The sequence below is a fragment of the Gracilinanus agilis genome, chromosome 5 (assembly GCF_016433145.1).
Source record: "Gracilinanus agilis isolate LMUSP501 chromosome 5, AgileGrace, whole genome shotgun sequence".
NCBI classification, from domain to species: Eukaryota; Metazoa; Chordata; class Mammalia; order Didelphimorphia; family Didelphidae; genus Gracilinanus; species Gracilinanus agilis.
In genome coordinates, this window is record NC_058134.1 from 55,110,792 (window position 1) to 55,129,027 (window position 18,236).

General features: G+C 35.8%; 1 protein-coding gene across 1 annotated transcript in view; it reads left to right on the plus strand.

The window, feature by feature from the left end:
* LOC123250517 (phosphatidylcholine translocator ABCB4-like) overlaps positions 1-18,236 on the plus strand; it is a 111,333-nt gene that overhangs the window by 80,564 nt on the left and 12,533 nt on the right. Inside the window, exons 22-24 of the mRNA XM_044679629.1 lie at positions 3,384-3,484; positions 7,155-7,295; positions 14,977-15,133. Of these exons, the coding sequence (XP_044535564.1) occupies positions 3,384-3,484; positions 7,155-7,295; positions 14,977-15,133 (399 nt within the window). The remainder of the gene's footprint in view (positions 1-3,383; positions 3,485-7,154; positions 7,296-14,976; positions 15,134-18,236) is intronic.

Sequence of the window (18,236 nt, forward strand, 5' to 3'; positions counted from 1 at the left end):
AATGTTACTTAGCCCCCTGGAAATTAATTTTTTTTTTAATTTTAATAGCAATTAATAGGAAAGATAAATGCACCTGTAGCCATCACTGCTCCCCTGGATCACTGCAGCACCCACCAGGGGGCAGTGGCGCCCACTTTGGGAATCATTGGTCTATTGTAATCAACAGTTGCTGAAGAGATGTACATTATAAGACTTCTGAGTAATGCATACACAAGGCTCTGATGTTTTTATTCCTTATTCCTGAGCTACATATACAAATATATTTTTTCACTGTCTTAGCCAGTTCCCCCTATAGCATTATATTGTAGTATATATTTATTTCATTCTGAAGGTCTTATGGGATTCTTTGATGGATTTCTCTTCTTTATCTTCTCCAGTGAATCCAGTGTAGATTAGTAGCAGTTATTTTTATGGTGCTCTTTTTTTGTCTGCACTTCTATGTTAAGTGATGAAACAACATAACTGAGGTCAGAGGTCTGAACCTAGGAATTCAGTGGTGAACAGAACTGCCAAAGGGGCACTCTTCCTGCAACTTGGAGTTGTTAAGAATGCCAAGAGATTAAGTGATTTACACAACATTCCAAGGTCACATAGCCAGTATGTGTCAGAGTTACAGAACACAAAGTCCCAATTCCAAGGCCACTCTCTATGAAATATATTATGGTAACCTCCCTTTCTGTATGGTCTGGGGAGTGTAGGTTATTACATACAAGTACATATGTGTATATACAATAATGTAGTATATTCCATATCATCTACTATATTATATGAACAATGTATATTATATAATATAGTTTAACTGATATACTATATGATTATACATTTTACATAATATATACATATATACAATATACATAATATTATATTATATATTATCATATAATATATTTTATTATATTTAGTGTTTTTATATTATTACATATAGTATATAATAACATTATTATACATAATATATTATGTGGTATTGTATATTATGTAATATAATATACTATATTATAATAATATAAAATTTTAAATTATAATATGCTATATATAATGATATACATATAAAATAAATAATTCTATAATATGTTATATTTTACATATAATAATTTTACATATAATATAGCATACTATATTATAATAATATAAAATTTTAAATTGTAATATGCTATATATAATGCTATACATATAAAATAAATAATTCTATAATAATGTTATATTTTACATATAATAATTTACATATTATATGTAAATATATACATGTACACACTGTGAAATAAAGGATTGATTTGACTGTGGTAGGGGCAACCAGTCAACTTCCTATAGGGTAATTCAGACAAAAGCTGAATCTTCTGAGGGGTTTAATCACAGTGTATTACTTGTGGGCATCTAGCATAGTAATCTAGCATCTGGAACATAGTAAACACTTAATCAATCTTTTGCTGAATGAAATCGAATCCTGAAGAGAGTCTGGGAGGGGCGGGGAGATATGCAGGATCTGAGTCCAAGAAGGGAAGAATCTTAGGAGTGAGAGCAAGAACCTGGTGCCAAAGAGATGCAGAAGGAGGAAAAAACAAAAAACCCTATAGGAGCAAGCCTTGGGAAAGTGGCAAGGGCCAGGTTTCCTAAAATCTGGAGGCTAGCTCAGAAGAGGCTTTAAAAATTCTTATCAGTAAGTCTTAGTAGAATGTATCAGTAGAGGTGAAAATGGCTGATAATTGGATTGAGATTAAGATTACAGTTTCAAGCTTCTATTTGCTTGGGGCTTTCACAGGAAGCTGCTAAGTATCCTCTAAAGCAGCTGAGGTCCCCAGTGTATCCCCCAGGAAAAAAAATCAGAAGACTAGAACATTAAAAATAAATAAAGCCTCTCTCAAGAGTCCCTAGAGCTAGCCATCATATAGTTTGGAGGCTAATTGTCCTGGAATTCATCACGAATGGAGGACTAATGTTCGGGAATGGAGTACCTGGCTAACATTGTAGCGACTTGGAGAGAATATGCTAGGTTTTTCTACCAGTGCAAAATAACCAATCCTTTGTATAACAAAGGAACAATTACAGTCTCAAAATTCAAAGCATCAACTAGTCAAATCCTCACCTAATTATTATTGGTGATCCCAGGGCCCTCTCAATGTCAGGAGCCTCCCTCCATCTCCCGAAAGTCTTTCTTCCTGACTGCAGCATTCTTTGTTGATCTGCATCCCCAAACTTCAAATTTTGGTTTGATTTGAGCTTTTATTCTGGTTTGGGAATCTGTGATTTCATCACTGTGGAGAATTTCTGGTCATTGATACCATCCACTAATTTATCTGCAACTTAACAGCCTTGGTGTCTCCTAAAACACTGAGAGACTGGAATTTGTCTGAAGTAAGGAAGCTGAAATTATCTTTAGAGGGAACAAAATACGTGGCTTCCTGACTCCAGGGAAAGTTTTCTAACCATTATCACGAAGTGCATCTAGACCCGAATTATAAGAGCTAACCGAAACTGTGTATGTAAATTAGGTGTTGCTTTTTATTTATATGAATTTTTTTTTAATCTTTAGGCTTTTGCTGAACATTAAGAACTAAGTTGAGTAAGAATTCAGCCTTTGGGCTTATACCAGGAAATAAACACTGATATCAGCAATCAATGACATAGCCCAATCTGGGCTTTTATAAACTACTTAATGCTATTACTAATTAGTATTAACTCCTAATAACAGTAGTAGCAGTTACTACTAGATAGAGCATTGGACTTGGAGTAAGGAAAAATTAAATTGGAATCCTCAGATATTTACTGTATGAGTCTGGTTTTCCTGTCAAACTGCCTCAGTTTTCTCATCTATAAAATGGTGATAATAATGCCTGCATCTTAGGGTCATGTTGTGAAGGTGAAATGAAAGGATATGTATGCATAAAATATTTCACCAGCTTTAAAGCACTTAATTAGTTGTTGTTTAGTGGTTTCGATCATGTCCAACTCTATGACCTCATTTGGAGTTTTCTTGGCAACAATTTAAAGGAATTCCCATATTAATAAAATCAAAGATCTTTGATTTGTTAAAATATTGCCACGATAGTAAAAGAATAATGCTGTTGATTATATATTAGTATAATAATATCGTGAAAGGCACTTTGGTGTAGTGGGCGAAGGGTCAGCTTTGGAGGCAAATCACCCTGTATTCGTTTTCTGCCTCTGATGCCTAGTAACTTGTGGGGCTGTGGCCATGTCATTTAACCTCTCAAAGTCCTAGGGAACTCTCTAAATTGCTGGTCAGGATGTATGAGTACGAGAGAGTTCCTTATGAAAAGTTCCCTAAGAAATCACAGGCACAGACTGATAATAATAATTTATAATATGGTATGATGTGTTATAGCATAGCATTATTTCTTCTAATGAAGATCTGCTCTGCGTTACAGATTGCAACGGAAGCAATAGAAAACATTAGGACAGTTGTGTCCTTGACCCAAGAAAGGAAATTCGAATCCATGTATGGAGAAAATTTGAATGGGCCCTACAGGTAATAAATAAACACAAGACTTTTATTAGTGCTTGAGCTTTGCATAAAGAGAGTTGAATCAATATTGAATTAACATCCTCAAAATATTGACCATTATACTTCTCAAACCATGTAGCAATGATAAAGATGTGGAGGCTTTATATAAAGAGGTAAATTTTTTAATGTTACAGGAGGCAATATGATGAGAGCAAGAACCATGGGTTAGTACTTAAGGAATCCAGGATTGAGATCTAGCCTTGTTCCTTACAAGTCATTTGAACTTAGACAAATAACATAACCTTCCTGAACCTCAGTTTCCCCATATGTAAAATGATGGTAATACTTATATTCCTTAGCTCACATGGTAGTTATAAGGAAAATGCTACCTCATACTAAATCCTGAAATGTAATATAAATGCATCAGGAAATTTAAGCCTCTATAATTAAAAGTTTTTTTTTTAATTTAAATCCAAAAATTTTAACTTAATTAAAATTTTTAAATTTAAATTTCATGTAAATGTAAATTTAAAAGTTCAGAGAACTGAATAATTGGTTCTGAGTATGGGCAGTATGTATCCTTGATCTGGACCAATCAGAGCAGATTTTAACATTGAAGAACTAGTCAACTTCCTTTTGATTCACCAAAGCTCTCTTGTGTTTCTTGGCAAATGTAAATGTTTCATCCTGTAGGAAAAGAGGGGCTCTAAACCATTATGACTGGAGAGATTCCTAGGTATGTTTTTTCATTTGTGTTTCAGTTGTATCTGACTCTTCGTGACCTCATTTGGGGTTTTCGTGTCAAAGATACTGGAGTCGTTTGTCATTTCCTTTCTTGACCAGTTCATTTCCAGAAATGGGAAAACTGAAGCAAGCAGGGTTCAGTGACTTGATCATACAGCTAGGAAGTGTCTGAGGCCAGATTTGAACTTAGGAAGAATGAGTCTTTCCAACTCCAGACCCAGCACTTCATCCATTGCACCACCTAGTTGCCTGATTCTTAGGTCTAGAGATCATTTTAATCGAACAATTCCATTCCTTCATTCACTTATTCATCAAGCATTTATTATATGCTATACACAGGAAACACAGAAGTAAAAGTCTTTTTCAATAAGAAATGTTAAGAGTTATCTTCCTAAGTAGCTTATTATTTAGCAAAAAGGATAAGACAAGTACACAAATAGATATATAAAAATTAGAATGAGGGAAGTACAACATGCAATGAGTTCAAATCTGTGAGGAGTCTTTAACAGCTAGAGAATAGGAAGGGTTGCAAGGAGAATGTATTGGCAGCATTGCCACGATCTACCAAACTAGCAAACCTCATTTAAAAAAAACAAAAAAAGAATTTAACTTCCTATGGCTTGTTCCAGGGGTAGCTAGGTGGTGCAGTGGATAGAGCACCAGACCTGGGGTCAGTAAACTTCACCTTTGTGAGTTCAGATCTGTCCTCAGACACTTACTAGATGTGTGACCCTGGGCAAATCACTTAACCCTGTTTGCCTCAGTTTTCTTATCTATAAAATGAACTGAAGAAGGAAATGGCAAACCACTCCTGTATCTTTTCCAAGAGAACTCCAAATTGGGTCACAAAGAATCAGACACAAGTGAAACAACTGAATGAAGCCATGATGGCTTTTAGTAGTCATTGTTTCTCAAGCTATCTTTGAAATAATGTGTTTTAAATTTTTCAGAAAATAATGTCAAGCTTATTAGTATATAGTTTCTGCAGTCTACCTTCATCTTCTTTTTTGAAATCATTGCTGTTCCCAATGCTTTCTTCATTCAAGTCATATGTCATTAGGAAAGCTATAAACTCGCTCACTTCCGCCATACCATAATTTTATGCATTAAATAGTTCTGTTGATCAAACATTTATTGACATCCTACTATATGCCAAACAGTGCTGATTGGGGAGGAAGCTATCAAAATTAAAACACTTTAATTTCTGCCTTTAAGGAATTTATAACCAAGAAAAGGTGTTCTTAGCCTGGAGATTGTGAATTTATTTAAAAAAAAAAAAACATTTTGATATGGGTGGCTAGGTAGCACAATGTATAGAGCACCAGGCCTGGAATCAGGAGAACTTGGGTTCAAATTTGACATCAGATACTTCCTAGCTGTGTGACCATAACCCTAGGCAAGTCACTTAACATCCATTGCCCAGCCCTTACCTCTTCTGCCTTAGAACAGATACGTAATGTTGATTTAAGACCAAAGGTAAGAGTTAAAAAAAAAAAAGACTGCTATTAAAGGGGACAGCTGGGTAGTTCAGTGGATTTCACCTAGAGACTGGAGGTCCTTGGTTCAAATCTGGCCTAAGACACTTCCTAGCTGTGTGACCCTGGGCAAGTCACTTAACCCCCCATTGCCTAGCCCTTACCACTCTTCTGCCTTGGAACCAATACACACTATTGACTCCAAGATGGAAGGTAAGGGTTTAAAAAAAAAAGACTGCTACTAAAAAGGCAAGAGTTTAAATAATAATAATTTTAAATATTTTGATATTGATTTCGAGATATATTTCATTATAATTAGTTTCCTTTGTAATTCTATGTACAAGAACAAGCATTTATTAAGCACCTCCTATGTGCCAAGTGCTTTACAAATATGTATCTCCTTTTGTTTTATTTATTTATTCTCTCATTTTTGTTTCAAGCATTTAAAAACATTATTCTGGGAAGCTAATGGACTTCACCAAATTGCCAAAGAAACCTTTGACATGGAAAAGACTAAGAGCCCTTTATCTGGAATAAAGTAGCCAAGCATAGCAGACTGGGAACCTCAGTTGCTAAGTTTCTTAAATATGCCTCTTTAGTTATGGGGAAGTCCTTATTCTGGTGACAGATTATTATTTCTTCTGTTGAAATATGGCATATGATCACAGAGGCGTCCAGTGTCCATTTTATAGTAGATAACAAAAACTACATCCACATTCTAGTCTCATTGGAATTTCAGGAAAATTAAGGAATAATGGGAAAATTGACATTTTGCACCATAATGTTGACATAAAACATGTTTAAGATCTTAAGACAACAAGTCTATTTTATATGGTGCTTTAAGGTTTGTAAATTAGTAAGGCTTTTAAGTTGTAAGCTATGAGGGATTTCTAGCTTGCTCTTGACTCAAATATCACATGTTCTTTTCAAAATGAATGTCTCAAAGATACAAATATCAGAACCATAGGTATGTCTTTAAGACATTCAGTTTGAAAAAAAAACCTATAGACTCAAATATTAATGGGAATTGAACTTTATTCCTTTATCTTTTCAATTTTGTTTTTTTCTGCCATGTATCAGGTTTATTGGATCTCAATTGGTATTTGTATCTGGGTCAGCCTTCAAAGTTTTATAGGGTCATAGAGCCAGATTTGAAAAAAGACCTCAAAGGTCACCTAGTTTAACCATAGAATATAGGTTGTAGATCATAGGATTTAGAATTGGAATGTACCTAAGAGACCATCAGATTAAAGCTGGATGGCAAATTGGAGGTCAGTTTATCCAATACTTTCATTTTAAAGATAGAGAAACTGAGGCCCATAGAAACTAAACAACATGAGCTAGCTTACAGCTAGTTTGTGGCACAGGCACAATTCAAACGCGAGACCCTCTAGTTCTAAATCCTTATGTCTTCTTGTTAAGGAGGGAAAATGAGGCAATTGTTAAAAACAAACTTTTTGGGTTTTCTTTTTTAGGAATTCTGTGCGGAAGGCCCACATCTATGGAATCACTTTTAGCATTTCCCAAGCATTTATGTATTTTTCCTATGCTGGTTGTTTTCGATTTGGTGCTTATCTAATAGTGAATGGACACATGCGTTTTCGAGATGTTATTCTGTGAGTATCTTTAAAATATATTTTAGGCTATTCTATACCAGGGTTTTAGATAGGACTGTTACCTTAGGTTTAGAGGTTTCTCATTTATAAACAGAGAAGACATTTGGCAAGAATCACTTCAATCAAAGGAGTTTTCAAATTGAAAATAAAGTCTTTGGCAATGATGATTGTTATTACCACGTGGGAGATACTATGGAAGAAATCACAGTTTGGAACTTAGGATCGTTGGAATCTTGGATATGGAAGGGGTCTTAGAGGTAGATCATTTAGTCCAGTCCTCTGTCCAATGCAGGAATCTTCCCTACAACATCCCTTGCAGGCAATCATCTGGTCTCTGACTCCAAGGCGACCTCCAAGGCCACTCATTCCAACATGGGGTGGTTTTACTTATTAGAGAGTTCTTCCATATATTGAACTGAAACCAGCTGTCCTGTAACTTCTGCCCATTGGTCTTAGTTCTGCTTTCTGGAAGTATGCAGCCATCTTATCCCTCTTATTGATGACAGTCTTTTGAATAGTTAAAGATAGGCATGGGAGCAGCTATTTGATATCTATCTTCCTGCCCTCCCACCACCCCATCACTCCTCCCTCCAGATGCTAAGAGAAGCAGAAAAAAAAGAGAGTAGCAGAGAGAATACTAGATTTGGTACCAGGAAGATATAATTTCAATCCCATTTCTGACACTCATTAGGAAAGTGACTTAGCCCTTCAGACAACTCTCTAAAGAATTGAGACAATATAGAAAATGAATAGTAGGGGATTCTCATATTAACACAGTCATCTTTGATGTATTGATTATCATCTTCTCCTAAAGAATTTTTTTGTAAGCCAACTCTCACCAATTCCTCCAACCATTCTTTATATGGCTTGGCTTTGAGTCCTGCCCCTATATGCACTCTGATTTTTTCTTGCCCTTCTTAGTACTTTCAAGTGACACACTCGGGCTATTAGAAATACAGCTTCCTTTGTTCTGGACATCATACTTCTCTTCATTAAGACCACACTAGATTTTTAGTATCACACCATTTGTTTACATTGGCTTGGATTCACCTAGTATCTATCTCCACGTCTTTTTCATATTAACTGCTTTTATTGTGGGTCTTCTCCTTCTATAGTTTTAAAGTTGTGTATAGTTTCTTTGCCCTAAGCACACTTACACTTTATCCTATTAGTTTGAACTCATCATTCCAACCTGTTAAAAACTTTTGGATACTGATCCTGTCCTCAAAAGTTTTGGCTAGCCTTATCAGATTTGTGTCATTAGTGAATCTGATCAGCACAGCAGTATGGTACAGTGAGTGCAGGAAACCCTGGATTTGGAGTCATTAGAAATATAGGTTCCAATTTTGCCTCAACACTTTCTGGGCAAGCCATTTGCACTTTCTGACCCTCACTTTTCCTTATCTCAAAAATGGAAATTGGAACATCTATAGTACTTACCTCATAGGCTTTTGTGAGGAACAAAAGAGACAGGGCATGCAAAGTGATTTGCAAACCTTAAAATGCTATATGTGTCATGGCTATTGTTGTTGTTTCTTCATCTGAGTTAATTTATTAAAGCAGTCAAATAGGACAGAACAAAGAAGAGAACTATACAGCATACCTCTAAAGAGTTCCTCCTAGTTCTGTGGTTCCTCAGTTTTTCAAATGTTAGGATTTCTTTTGGATCAAAATAATTGTTTGATGGCAAAAAATGAATATGAATTAATTGAACAATGCTTTTTAAAGGTAATTTATAACAGCATCTAAATATATTAGGGAAAATAATGATATACATAAAGTTATACTCCTGATTTAATCTCTACTGAAATATATTTGCCATCCTGATGCACACTACATATTTTTGGAATTAAATTAAAAAGATGGTATAGATGCTGGTAGAGCAGAGCAAAAACTATAATATATTCTACCATGCCAGGAAGGCTTCAGGTATAATCCAAGTGGTACAATTTGTTTACTTTACAAATATCAAGCTAACCAAATACAAAAAGTATTTGTAAATGTATTGTAAGTGCCAGTACATTAACCACTAAGTAGTTTTTTGAACATGCCAATCCATGAAACTAAGAAAAAATACAGAATGTGTCCAAGTCCTTTGTAAGCTCTTGCTGTTTCTATGAGAGATGATTATAGAGTTACAGGAAAGAGGACAGATATTGCTAGGAATCACAAACATTTTAGTCTTGCAATAAACATGCAAGAATAGATTTTACTCTTCATCAATGGAAGAAGTGTACACCTTGATTATATCAAATCTATTGGAGTATTACAATATTCACAATTAAGTTAACTGTTGGTGCTCAAAATATAAAATACATGTCCAGTGACAAATAAGTTGACATATTATGGAATTGAACCATATCAATATTGACAGTTCACCTATAAATGAAATCAGAAGATATAAGAAGTTAACCAAATGGAAGAATGGCTCAAATATCCTTCGTGGAGAGGCAAATAAGGTGTTAGTAGAATTGACCTTATCATAGGTTTAAAGGGAACATCACTTCTTAGAATTCTTGGTCATCTTACATTTAAGTGCTCCTGATGAGTATAGGGCCACTCAAAACCATGGAGGCTTATTGGTAGCCACATTTGCATGTGAAAGGTGAGAGTCTGTAATAAAAGATTTGAGACACAGGGAAATAATCTCATAGTAGCCCCATGTAGTGTTTTTTCTTCTTGCTTCCTTATATTTGTTCATTTGTATGGTAAAATCCATAGGATCTTGGTACCGAAGTGGATTTCAGGGTTCAACTTTCACACAGCTTACCACCAAATCCAAACAGTCAAGACAAATTCTTAGCCTGGAGACACTTTCTAGTTTTTCTTTGAGAACCTTAACTAGCTATGATAGTTTATATCTTTGGCCTTAGACTTAAAGAGAAATTAGCCTAAACTAATCAGGGAGAGGCTTTCTAGTCACTGCACCTTAGAAGGCAAGCACCAGAATAGCCAATACATGTCCTGGAACAGATGAAGTCCAGAAGCTGGTCACAGAGAGAAGCTCCATATTCACATACCCTGTGGAGGGTCCCAGCAGCAACTACAAGATGAACAGAGTAATGCCTAGCAGAGATGAACTACTCAGAAGAAGTTAGAACTACATGATGATATCTCCAGAGGACATCAGCAGCCCTACAGTTTTGGAGGTGTGAGTTGCCCTGGCAACATGTGTGTCCCTATGTGTGTTTGCCCCACACATGTACCCTGGCCTTATGGCTTCCTCATGTGTGCCTCTTCATGCATGCTCCCTGGCTACACTTGTTCACTGTGCGTGTGTGCACTTCATGCATGTTTCATGATCATGGGAATTCCTCACATATGTGCCTTCCTTGCATGTACTCTAGCCACTGTACACATTTATGTGTACACTTCCCCACACATTTTCCTTAGGCATGTCCACTCTTCCCATTGATGGCTTGTATATTTGTGGGAGAATGTGCTCCAGGTTTATGGGGGAAATGTTCTACTTCTACTTGAATTATTATTCTATTTCATTAAATGCCTTTTGTTTTTAAAAAGCTGTGTCATCTAGCTGATTAATAATAAAAAGTAAATATATCAGTCATGAGCTCACAAAATATGATTTTGAGTGGATGCAGACCCACACAGTATCTTAAACCTGGGTATAGCTTTTCTGTGGGGCTTATATCCAAGATAGTGATCCCAAGTGTTACATGAATATAAGAAAAGAGACCCATTTCTAAACCATTATAGATTATATATCAATAATTATTGCAGGAGATAGTAATTAGAAAAGTTCTAAGGAGAGCTTGATTTTTAAAATTCCAAATTAAATCTATATATACTCTAAAATTTGAAGACATCATTGCATAGGTGGATAAAAGAGAGAATGGTGAAAATATTAGAAAATATGGCTTTGAGTCAAGAAATGAAAGTTTTATTTACATAAGCTATTGGTGCAAAAAATGGAAAATGGATAAAGGACAGACTTGGACATAGAGTTTTACCATTCTCTACATAAGTTCAGTTGAAATGACAAAAAAGCAGCCAAAATTGCCTAGAAATCACCTCAGCCAAAATTTTTTTCTGTGTCCTTGCTAAGCCACAACTTATGGCAGTCAAGGGCAATGGCAGTTAAAAGTTTAAAGTTGTTTGTAAAATTTTACAAATAAAGATTGTAAAAGGTTTGGGATAGCATTGCCTTATGAAACAGTAAATAGAGATGAAAGGAGAAGTGGATTTATTGAAAGATTGATGGGAGGCCCAGTAAAGGTAGTCTATTTCCAAAACATTTAAGGACAAAATTGGAAAAAAGAAAAAAAATAGAGATTAAAAATGGAAAAAATGTGCAATTTTGTAATTAATTTGTTCAAAATTATTAATGGAACCATCAGATGTAGACTTTAATTTCATATTTCTCAGTGTGCTATATGAGGAAATAGAAATGGCACTAAAGAACACATAAATGGGGAAAATAGTGAGTCAGACAACATATATGTTGGAAGATACTTCTGCCAGAAATGACATAAGGATACTGAGTAGTGATACTCAAGACATTCAAGTGAATCAATCAAATAGATCTTTATCAAGAAACTATGATATGCAAGGCATTGGGCTAAGCTCTAGGGATACAAAAACCAGTCCCTTTCCTCAAAGAATTTGTATTCTGCACAATGGACATAGATAGATTAATATGAGATCATTTGAAGCATGAGAGAACACAATCAATGGAAGGGGATCAAGAAAGTCTTCACATAGAGGTTGAGTCTGGCCTAGAAGGAATAGAAAGGTTCCAGAATACAGAGAAAAGAAGTAGATTTTAGCAAAGGAAAATAGGAGATAGAAGGTCAAGCTTTAGGAATAAGAAACAAGTCAATTTAGGGAAAATATGGAGGGTTTGAAGGAGAGTAACATGTAATAAGTCAGTAAATGTCAGTTCAAGTCAAATCATGAGTGACTGAATGCCAAGAAGAGGAGGCAATAGGGATCCATCCACTGAAGATTTCGAAGAGAAGATTGAGGTAGGCAAATTTGTGTTTGGGAGGATGATTTGTGAAGTATGGCTTGGAAAAGGTTAGTGGCAGAAGGGAAAACAACTGGGATCCCATTCAATAATCCAGATTAACCCACATGCCTACTTTTTCATCTTTACAACCTAGAAAAATAACTTGCAAATGCGATCTAGGACATGCTTGATGAAAACGTGACATGGGAATAGGCAGGCTTTTGTAAACCGTATCCTGCCATAGATGATATTTTTTTTAATAGTAATACCATTGATAGAAAGTTACAACGAATACAGGGTTCCACTCTAATTTCAAGTTGTTGACTATAAAACATATTGGAGTGATAGAGTAAATGCAGCTTTAAAGGCCATCCAATAATGTGTCTTCCATACATGTGCTAAAATTATCTAAGATTTCTTGAGAAATACAATCAGAGATCATTTTGATCAGTAATTTCAAGGGAGGTCAATGAGACTACTTGAGGGCAGAACCAAATGAAAAAGTACATCCCTATATATAATCAACAATAATTTATTAGGCACCTTCTGTGTGCCCAGCATTGTGACGATCACTAGGCATACAAAAAAAAGGCAAAAACATGGACCCTCACCTCAAGGAGGTCTTCCTAGTCTAATGGGAGAGATCATGTGTTGTAATATGGAAAATCATACTGCCATATAACAGTGTAAATAGAGAGTATATGAGAGGTAATGTCAAAAGGGAAGATACTAGAAGCTGGGAGGATTGAGAAACAACTCCTATAGTTCTCTATATGTTTCTGTTTACAAGTGATAGATGCTATTAAGCAAGTCTCCAACATTGAAGAGGCTCCATCCTCTCTAAAAGAGTTTGACCCAACTGTCTATGCAGGAAAAGTCAAGTGGATGAAGAATTTCTCTTTAGATCATGGTATGAAATTTGAGACACAACCCAAAGACTGAGTCCAACAGTACTTGTTGTCCAACTTGGACAGATGCTGAAGAAAGACAGTGAACTGAGCCCAGGATTGAATAGGAAGAAGAAAGCAAAATGGATATCATTTGGGAAATTACATAGCACTTTCAGTGATCAGTGATCCCAGTCTTGGAAAAAAAAATCCCATCTTTTCAACACAATTGTTCTTCTATTCATCCTATCTGAATGTGAAACTCTTGAGAAATCAAAGTTGCAGATCATTCTAAAGATAAAGGAGAGACACTTGGTGAGTGTAGATAGAATATAGTGTATTACCAATGATGGTCACAAAAAGTTGCACAAAAAATATCATCATGGAGATAAAAGACCAAAAAAGGAAGTGGATAGATTGTGAAGGTAGAATGAGGGAGTAACAACCAGATTCCCCAAGTGCTGCATTGGACCATATTTATTATCCATGATTTCCAGGATTTAGCACTTTGGGAAATTATTACATTCACCTGTCACCATTCTTTTGGCACCTCCCCTATTCTCCATGATTCCTCAAAGGTTACCAAGAATGATATAGTGATGACAACGGAAGGCTGTTTCTGAACCCCTGGAATCTCATGTGTTTATTTTGAAGAGATACTGTTACTGTCTTATCTCCTGTCTTGAACTTAAATCTGCCCTTTTCAACATGAAGATGCTTTTTGATACAAAGTTTGAAGTAAAATGGGATTGGAGGAATTTGGCTTTCTCGGTTACCATTACACCATCCATCTGCCTCAAGCAAGAGACCTCTCCCTTTCCTATTTGTCTTCTTTCCCTCAAACATAGGTTAAAGTGGCCTTTTTTAATTATCCTTACATGTTTTTCACAAGTCTTGTCTTGTCCAAAAATATTCACCAACATATTGCTATTCTAAGAGTTTTGTGTCTTTCTTTTATATCTCATCTTTGCTTTTGTGTCCTTCCTTCCCTCATTTGTATGTGTTCTTTAAAAGTCTGAATACATTAGAAGCAAGAAGCCCTTTGCAATCTCATTGATCTTTTGAGATGTCTCCCCTCCACCCTTTTCCTTCCTCATCAGGATCATCTCCAATTGTGTTATCAGAATTTCATATTTGGAGAACCTCCCATTCTTTGCTGAAACATCTTCCCATTCATTGTCCAGTGAGATCATATTTATCATTATGTGAACTTTTTCAATTCTGCTTTCTAAAAGTCTAAGCATTATGCCTGACCATATGAAAGTACCCATTTCCTTTTCTATCTCCAGTGATTCTTTTGATTTCTACTTTGCCAACCAGTTAGTCTTTCTCCATCAGAATTGAGTACAGGATATCAGTTGGCTATGTGATTGTAGTCAAAACTCAACCCTTATGTGATTCAGCTTCCCCATCTATGAGTTTCCATAATAAATAATGCAGTTTATGAAGTTAATTGATAACAAACCTGATTCTCCTATCTAATATCTAGCCAGAATCTACACTATTAGACATTATAGTGGGAACATTAAGGAAAGGAGAAAACAGGTTAAAAAAAAAAACAACTCAGGCAGTTGACTCAAGCCTCTTCATTTCTTTATTGTTGGTGTTTCAAGGGAATTTGGGAAAATTATAGTCTATGTAGAATAGTAAAGTAAAATCTCCAAATTGAGTTAGGAGTTAGTAGGTGGGGCATTTGGAGGATTTTAATAAATGTAAATAAGAAGTATAGACATTTTACAAGCTAAATCAACTTTCTTTGGTCCTATGGAATTTGAAAAACTGTTTTTAAGACCGATCTGACATTATCCACCTATACTTGTTCCAGGGTGTTTTCCGCAATTGTATTTGGGGCCATGGCCTTAGGACACGCTAGTTCATTTGCTCCAGACTATGCTAAAGCCAAGTTGTCAGCAGCCCACTTATTTATGTTGTTCGAAAGAGAGCCTCTCATAGACAGCTACAGTGAAGCAGGACTGAAGCCTGTAAGTTCTCAAATGCTTAACAACTGCTTGTATTTTTTGTTTTGTTTTTTCTAGAAGTTGACTTACTGTTTGGCAACAACAGCGATACTCTCTGCTAGTTTTAACTAAAGAGTCATAGAATCATAGGATATAGTCCTGGAAGGAACCTTAGAGATCATTTAGGATGATCTTGTTCTTTTACATTTGAGGAAACTGAGGCAGAGAAAGTCTTGCTCAAGGTCACACAGGGAGTACGTAATAAAACTGACATTTAAAGCCAGGTCCTCTAACACTAAATCCATTGCTCTTTCCACTATGCCTTGTTAGCGACTATCATTTTTTTATGAGAATTTAAAAAGATAATACATTTGCCAGAGGTAGTTTGCATTTGGTTCACCTTACACAAGACAGTTCATAATTGGTTTGCATTCCTAGTAAGTTCATAAACAATAAAGCCACGGCACGTGAATTAGGCCTTAAAGGGTCAAAAGCAGGTTTTCTCTATTACCAAGATGGAAGAGTAACCTGACAACTAAATGAAGAGTTCACCAAAATAGATTCCAGAGTTTACTGAATGTGCTTGCTCCCTGACTGAAAGCTTCATACCTAAAGCAAAGGATAAGCCCATTTTGGAAATGAACTATTTCCACTTAAATTGCTCACCAATTTAGGTCATTATGGGCAAATGAGTCAAGAGTCACTCATGTAAGTTACCTATACATAGTTATTGGTAGCTCCCAACAGGTTTGATCTTCTGTGGAGAATTATATAGTGTAAAAAGACGTAGTTTAGGAAGAATATTGGAAAATTGGAACGTGTTCAGAGAAGAATCACCAGGATGGTAAGTGGACTATTAAACTATGTGTTATGAGGATGGTTTGGAAGAAAGGGATGTGTGGCCTAGAGAAGAGAAGACTTTTGGAAAAGGAACATGAATACTGTCTTCCAGTATTTGAAGGGGTCTTATATAAAGGAATGATAAAGTTTATTTGATTTTTCTTAAAGGGAAGGAGCAAATAGAGATGTGATTTTGGTTCTACATTAAAAAAAAGTTCCCAACAGTTTAAATAGTTCCAAAATAGAATGGTTTGCCAAGGTACCGAGATAGGCTGGACAACTACTTCTCAGAAAGTTACAGGAAGGGTTTCTTCAGGGTTACAGGTTGAATGATATGGTGAATGAGGTTTCTTCCATCTCAAGATTCTGTGATTCTGACTTTAGCACTACCTGAGATGAGGAAGATTTGTTTACTAGATGCCTTGGGCTAATTCTTGAGGCTTCCCCAACTGCCCAGACTCCATAGAATCATGTCAAGGAAGGTGTAGCAGCCTGAAGATAAAGCTAGAAGCAGCTGCTAAATGCCAAAGCTTTTGAATAAGCCATTCACAAGACAATTAATGACATGGTCTTACCTCAATACCAGGATAAGACTTGTGGAATCACATAATTTTATCACTGAGAGGGTCCTCAGAGGCATCTCTTGACTCTTGACTGAGAAGCTCTTGACTAAGGAGGAGATCACTGCCATGTGAGGCAGTTTAGTCCCCTTTTGATTATCTCTGATTATTAATCTACGGTTTTGACCCATTGCTCATACTTCATGAGCCAAAGATTATGACAATCTTCCAAATAACAATCCTTCAGAAACTTGAATATAGCTCCTAAGTCATTTCTTTTGCCAGCATCCCCCTTGAAAGTCATCTCTTCTCCAGGCTAACCTTACCTCATTCCCTTAATGATTCTCATAAAGCATAATCTGCTCTTCCTTGATGAATTTTTTCTCAACACTCTCTAGCTTATCAATGTTCTTGATAAAATGTGGTGCTCAGAACTGAACAGGATATTTGAGATATTATCAGCCCTGGGCAAAGAACATCAGGAATTCTTACCTCCCTCCTTCTGGACACTATGCTTCTCCTAAAGTAGCTTAAAATTTTTGGACTGGCATACACACCACTGACACTGAATTTATAATTCACTAAAAACTCCAGACCTTTTTCAGATGAATGAACTTCAGCCTAGCCATGTTTTTCTCCACATTATACATATGTAGCTTATTTTTTAGCTGAAAGCATAAGAGTTTACATTTATCTCTATTAAATTTCATCTTCTTAGATCGGACCTATTTTTTTGAGATCTTTTTGAATCATGACTATCAGCCAAGACATTAGCTATTCCTTATAGGTTTGTGTCATTGTCAAATATGATATGCATTATATCTCTTCATGTAATCAAGGCATTGATAAAAATGTGAAAGAGCACAGGACTAAGAGCAGATCCCTGGACCACACAAATAGAGACTTCCTTTCAATTTGGCATTGAACTGTTAATGACAATTTTTCATGTATGGCTCTTCAAACAGCTTGAAATCCATCCAGCTGTACTATTCTTTTACCCAGATCTTTTCATTGTGTCTAAAAGAATAACATAACAGATTTTATCAAACATCTTTCAAAAACTGAGGTTAATTACAGCTATAAATTCCTCTTATCCACCAGACTAATAACCTTGTCCAAAAAAAAATGATAGTCTGCTGTGACCTATCCTAGACGAACTATTCTGGCCCTTTGTGATCACCACTATTTTTCATAAATGCTCATTAGCCATTCCTTGGATGACACAAGATATGGAAGTCGGTGAGTTTATTGGCCTGGAGTCTCCTGACTCCAGTCTCTTTCTTTAAAAAAAAAATTCTGGACGTTTATTCTGCTCCATAATAATAGGATCATAGGATTAGCTCAAATGGAACTTAGAAATCACGAAGCCCAACTCCTTATTTAGACATGTGGCATCTTTCCCATGTTCCAGGATCATTCCAAGATTATTGACAATGGTTTACATATTTGCCAAGTCTTTCGAAATTCTTAGATATAGTTCCTCTTGGCCTGTGAACTTTAATTGATCAAAAGCAGATAGATGCTTCCGTACAATTTCTGTTTATGTTGAGTTGCTCTATTCTTTTCAGGCCAAAGATTATTCTTGGCAAAGAAAATTGAATTTGCATATGAGAGTTTGAGTAATTCTGCCTTCTATTCATTGCCCATTGTTGTGCCATAAGCAGCAGTCCTCTCTTCTTTGATCCTCCTCTTTTTCTCAGTAGAGCCAAAAAAAAAAAAGATAGAAA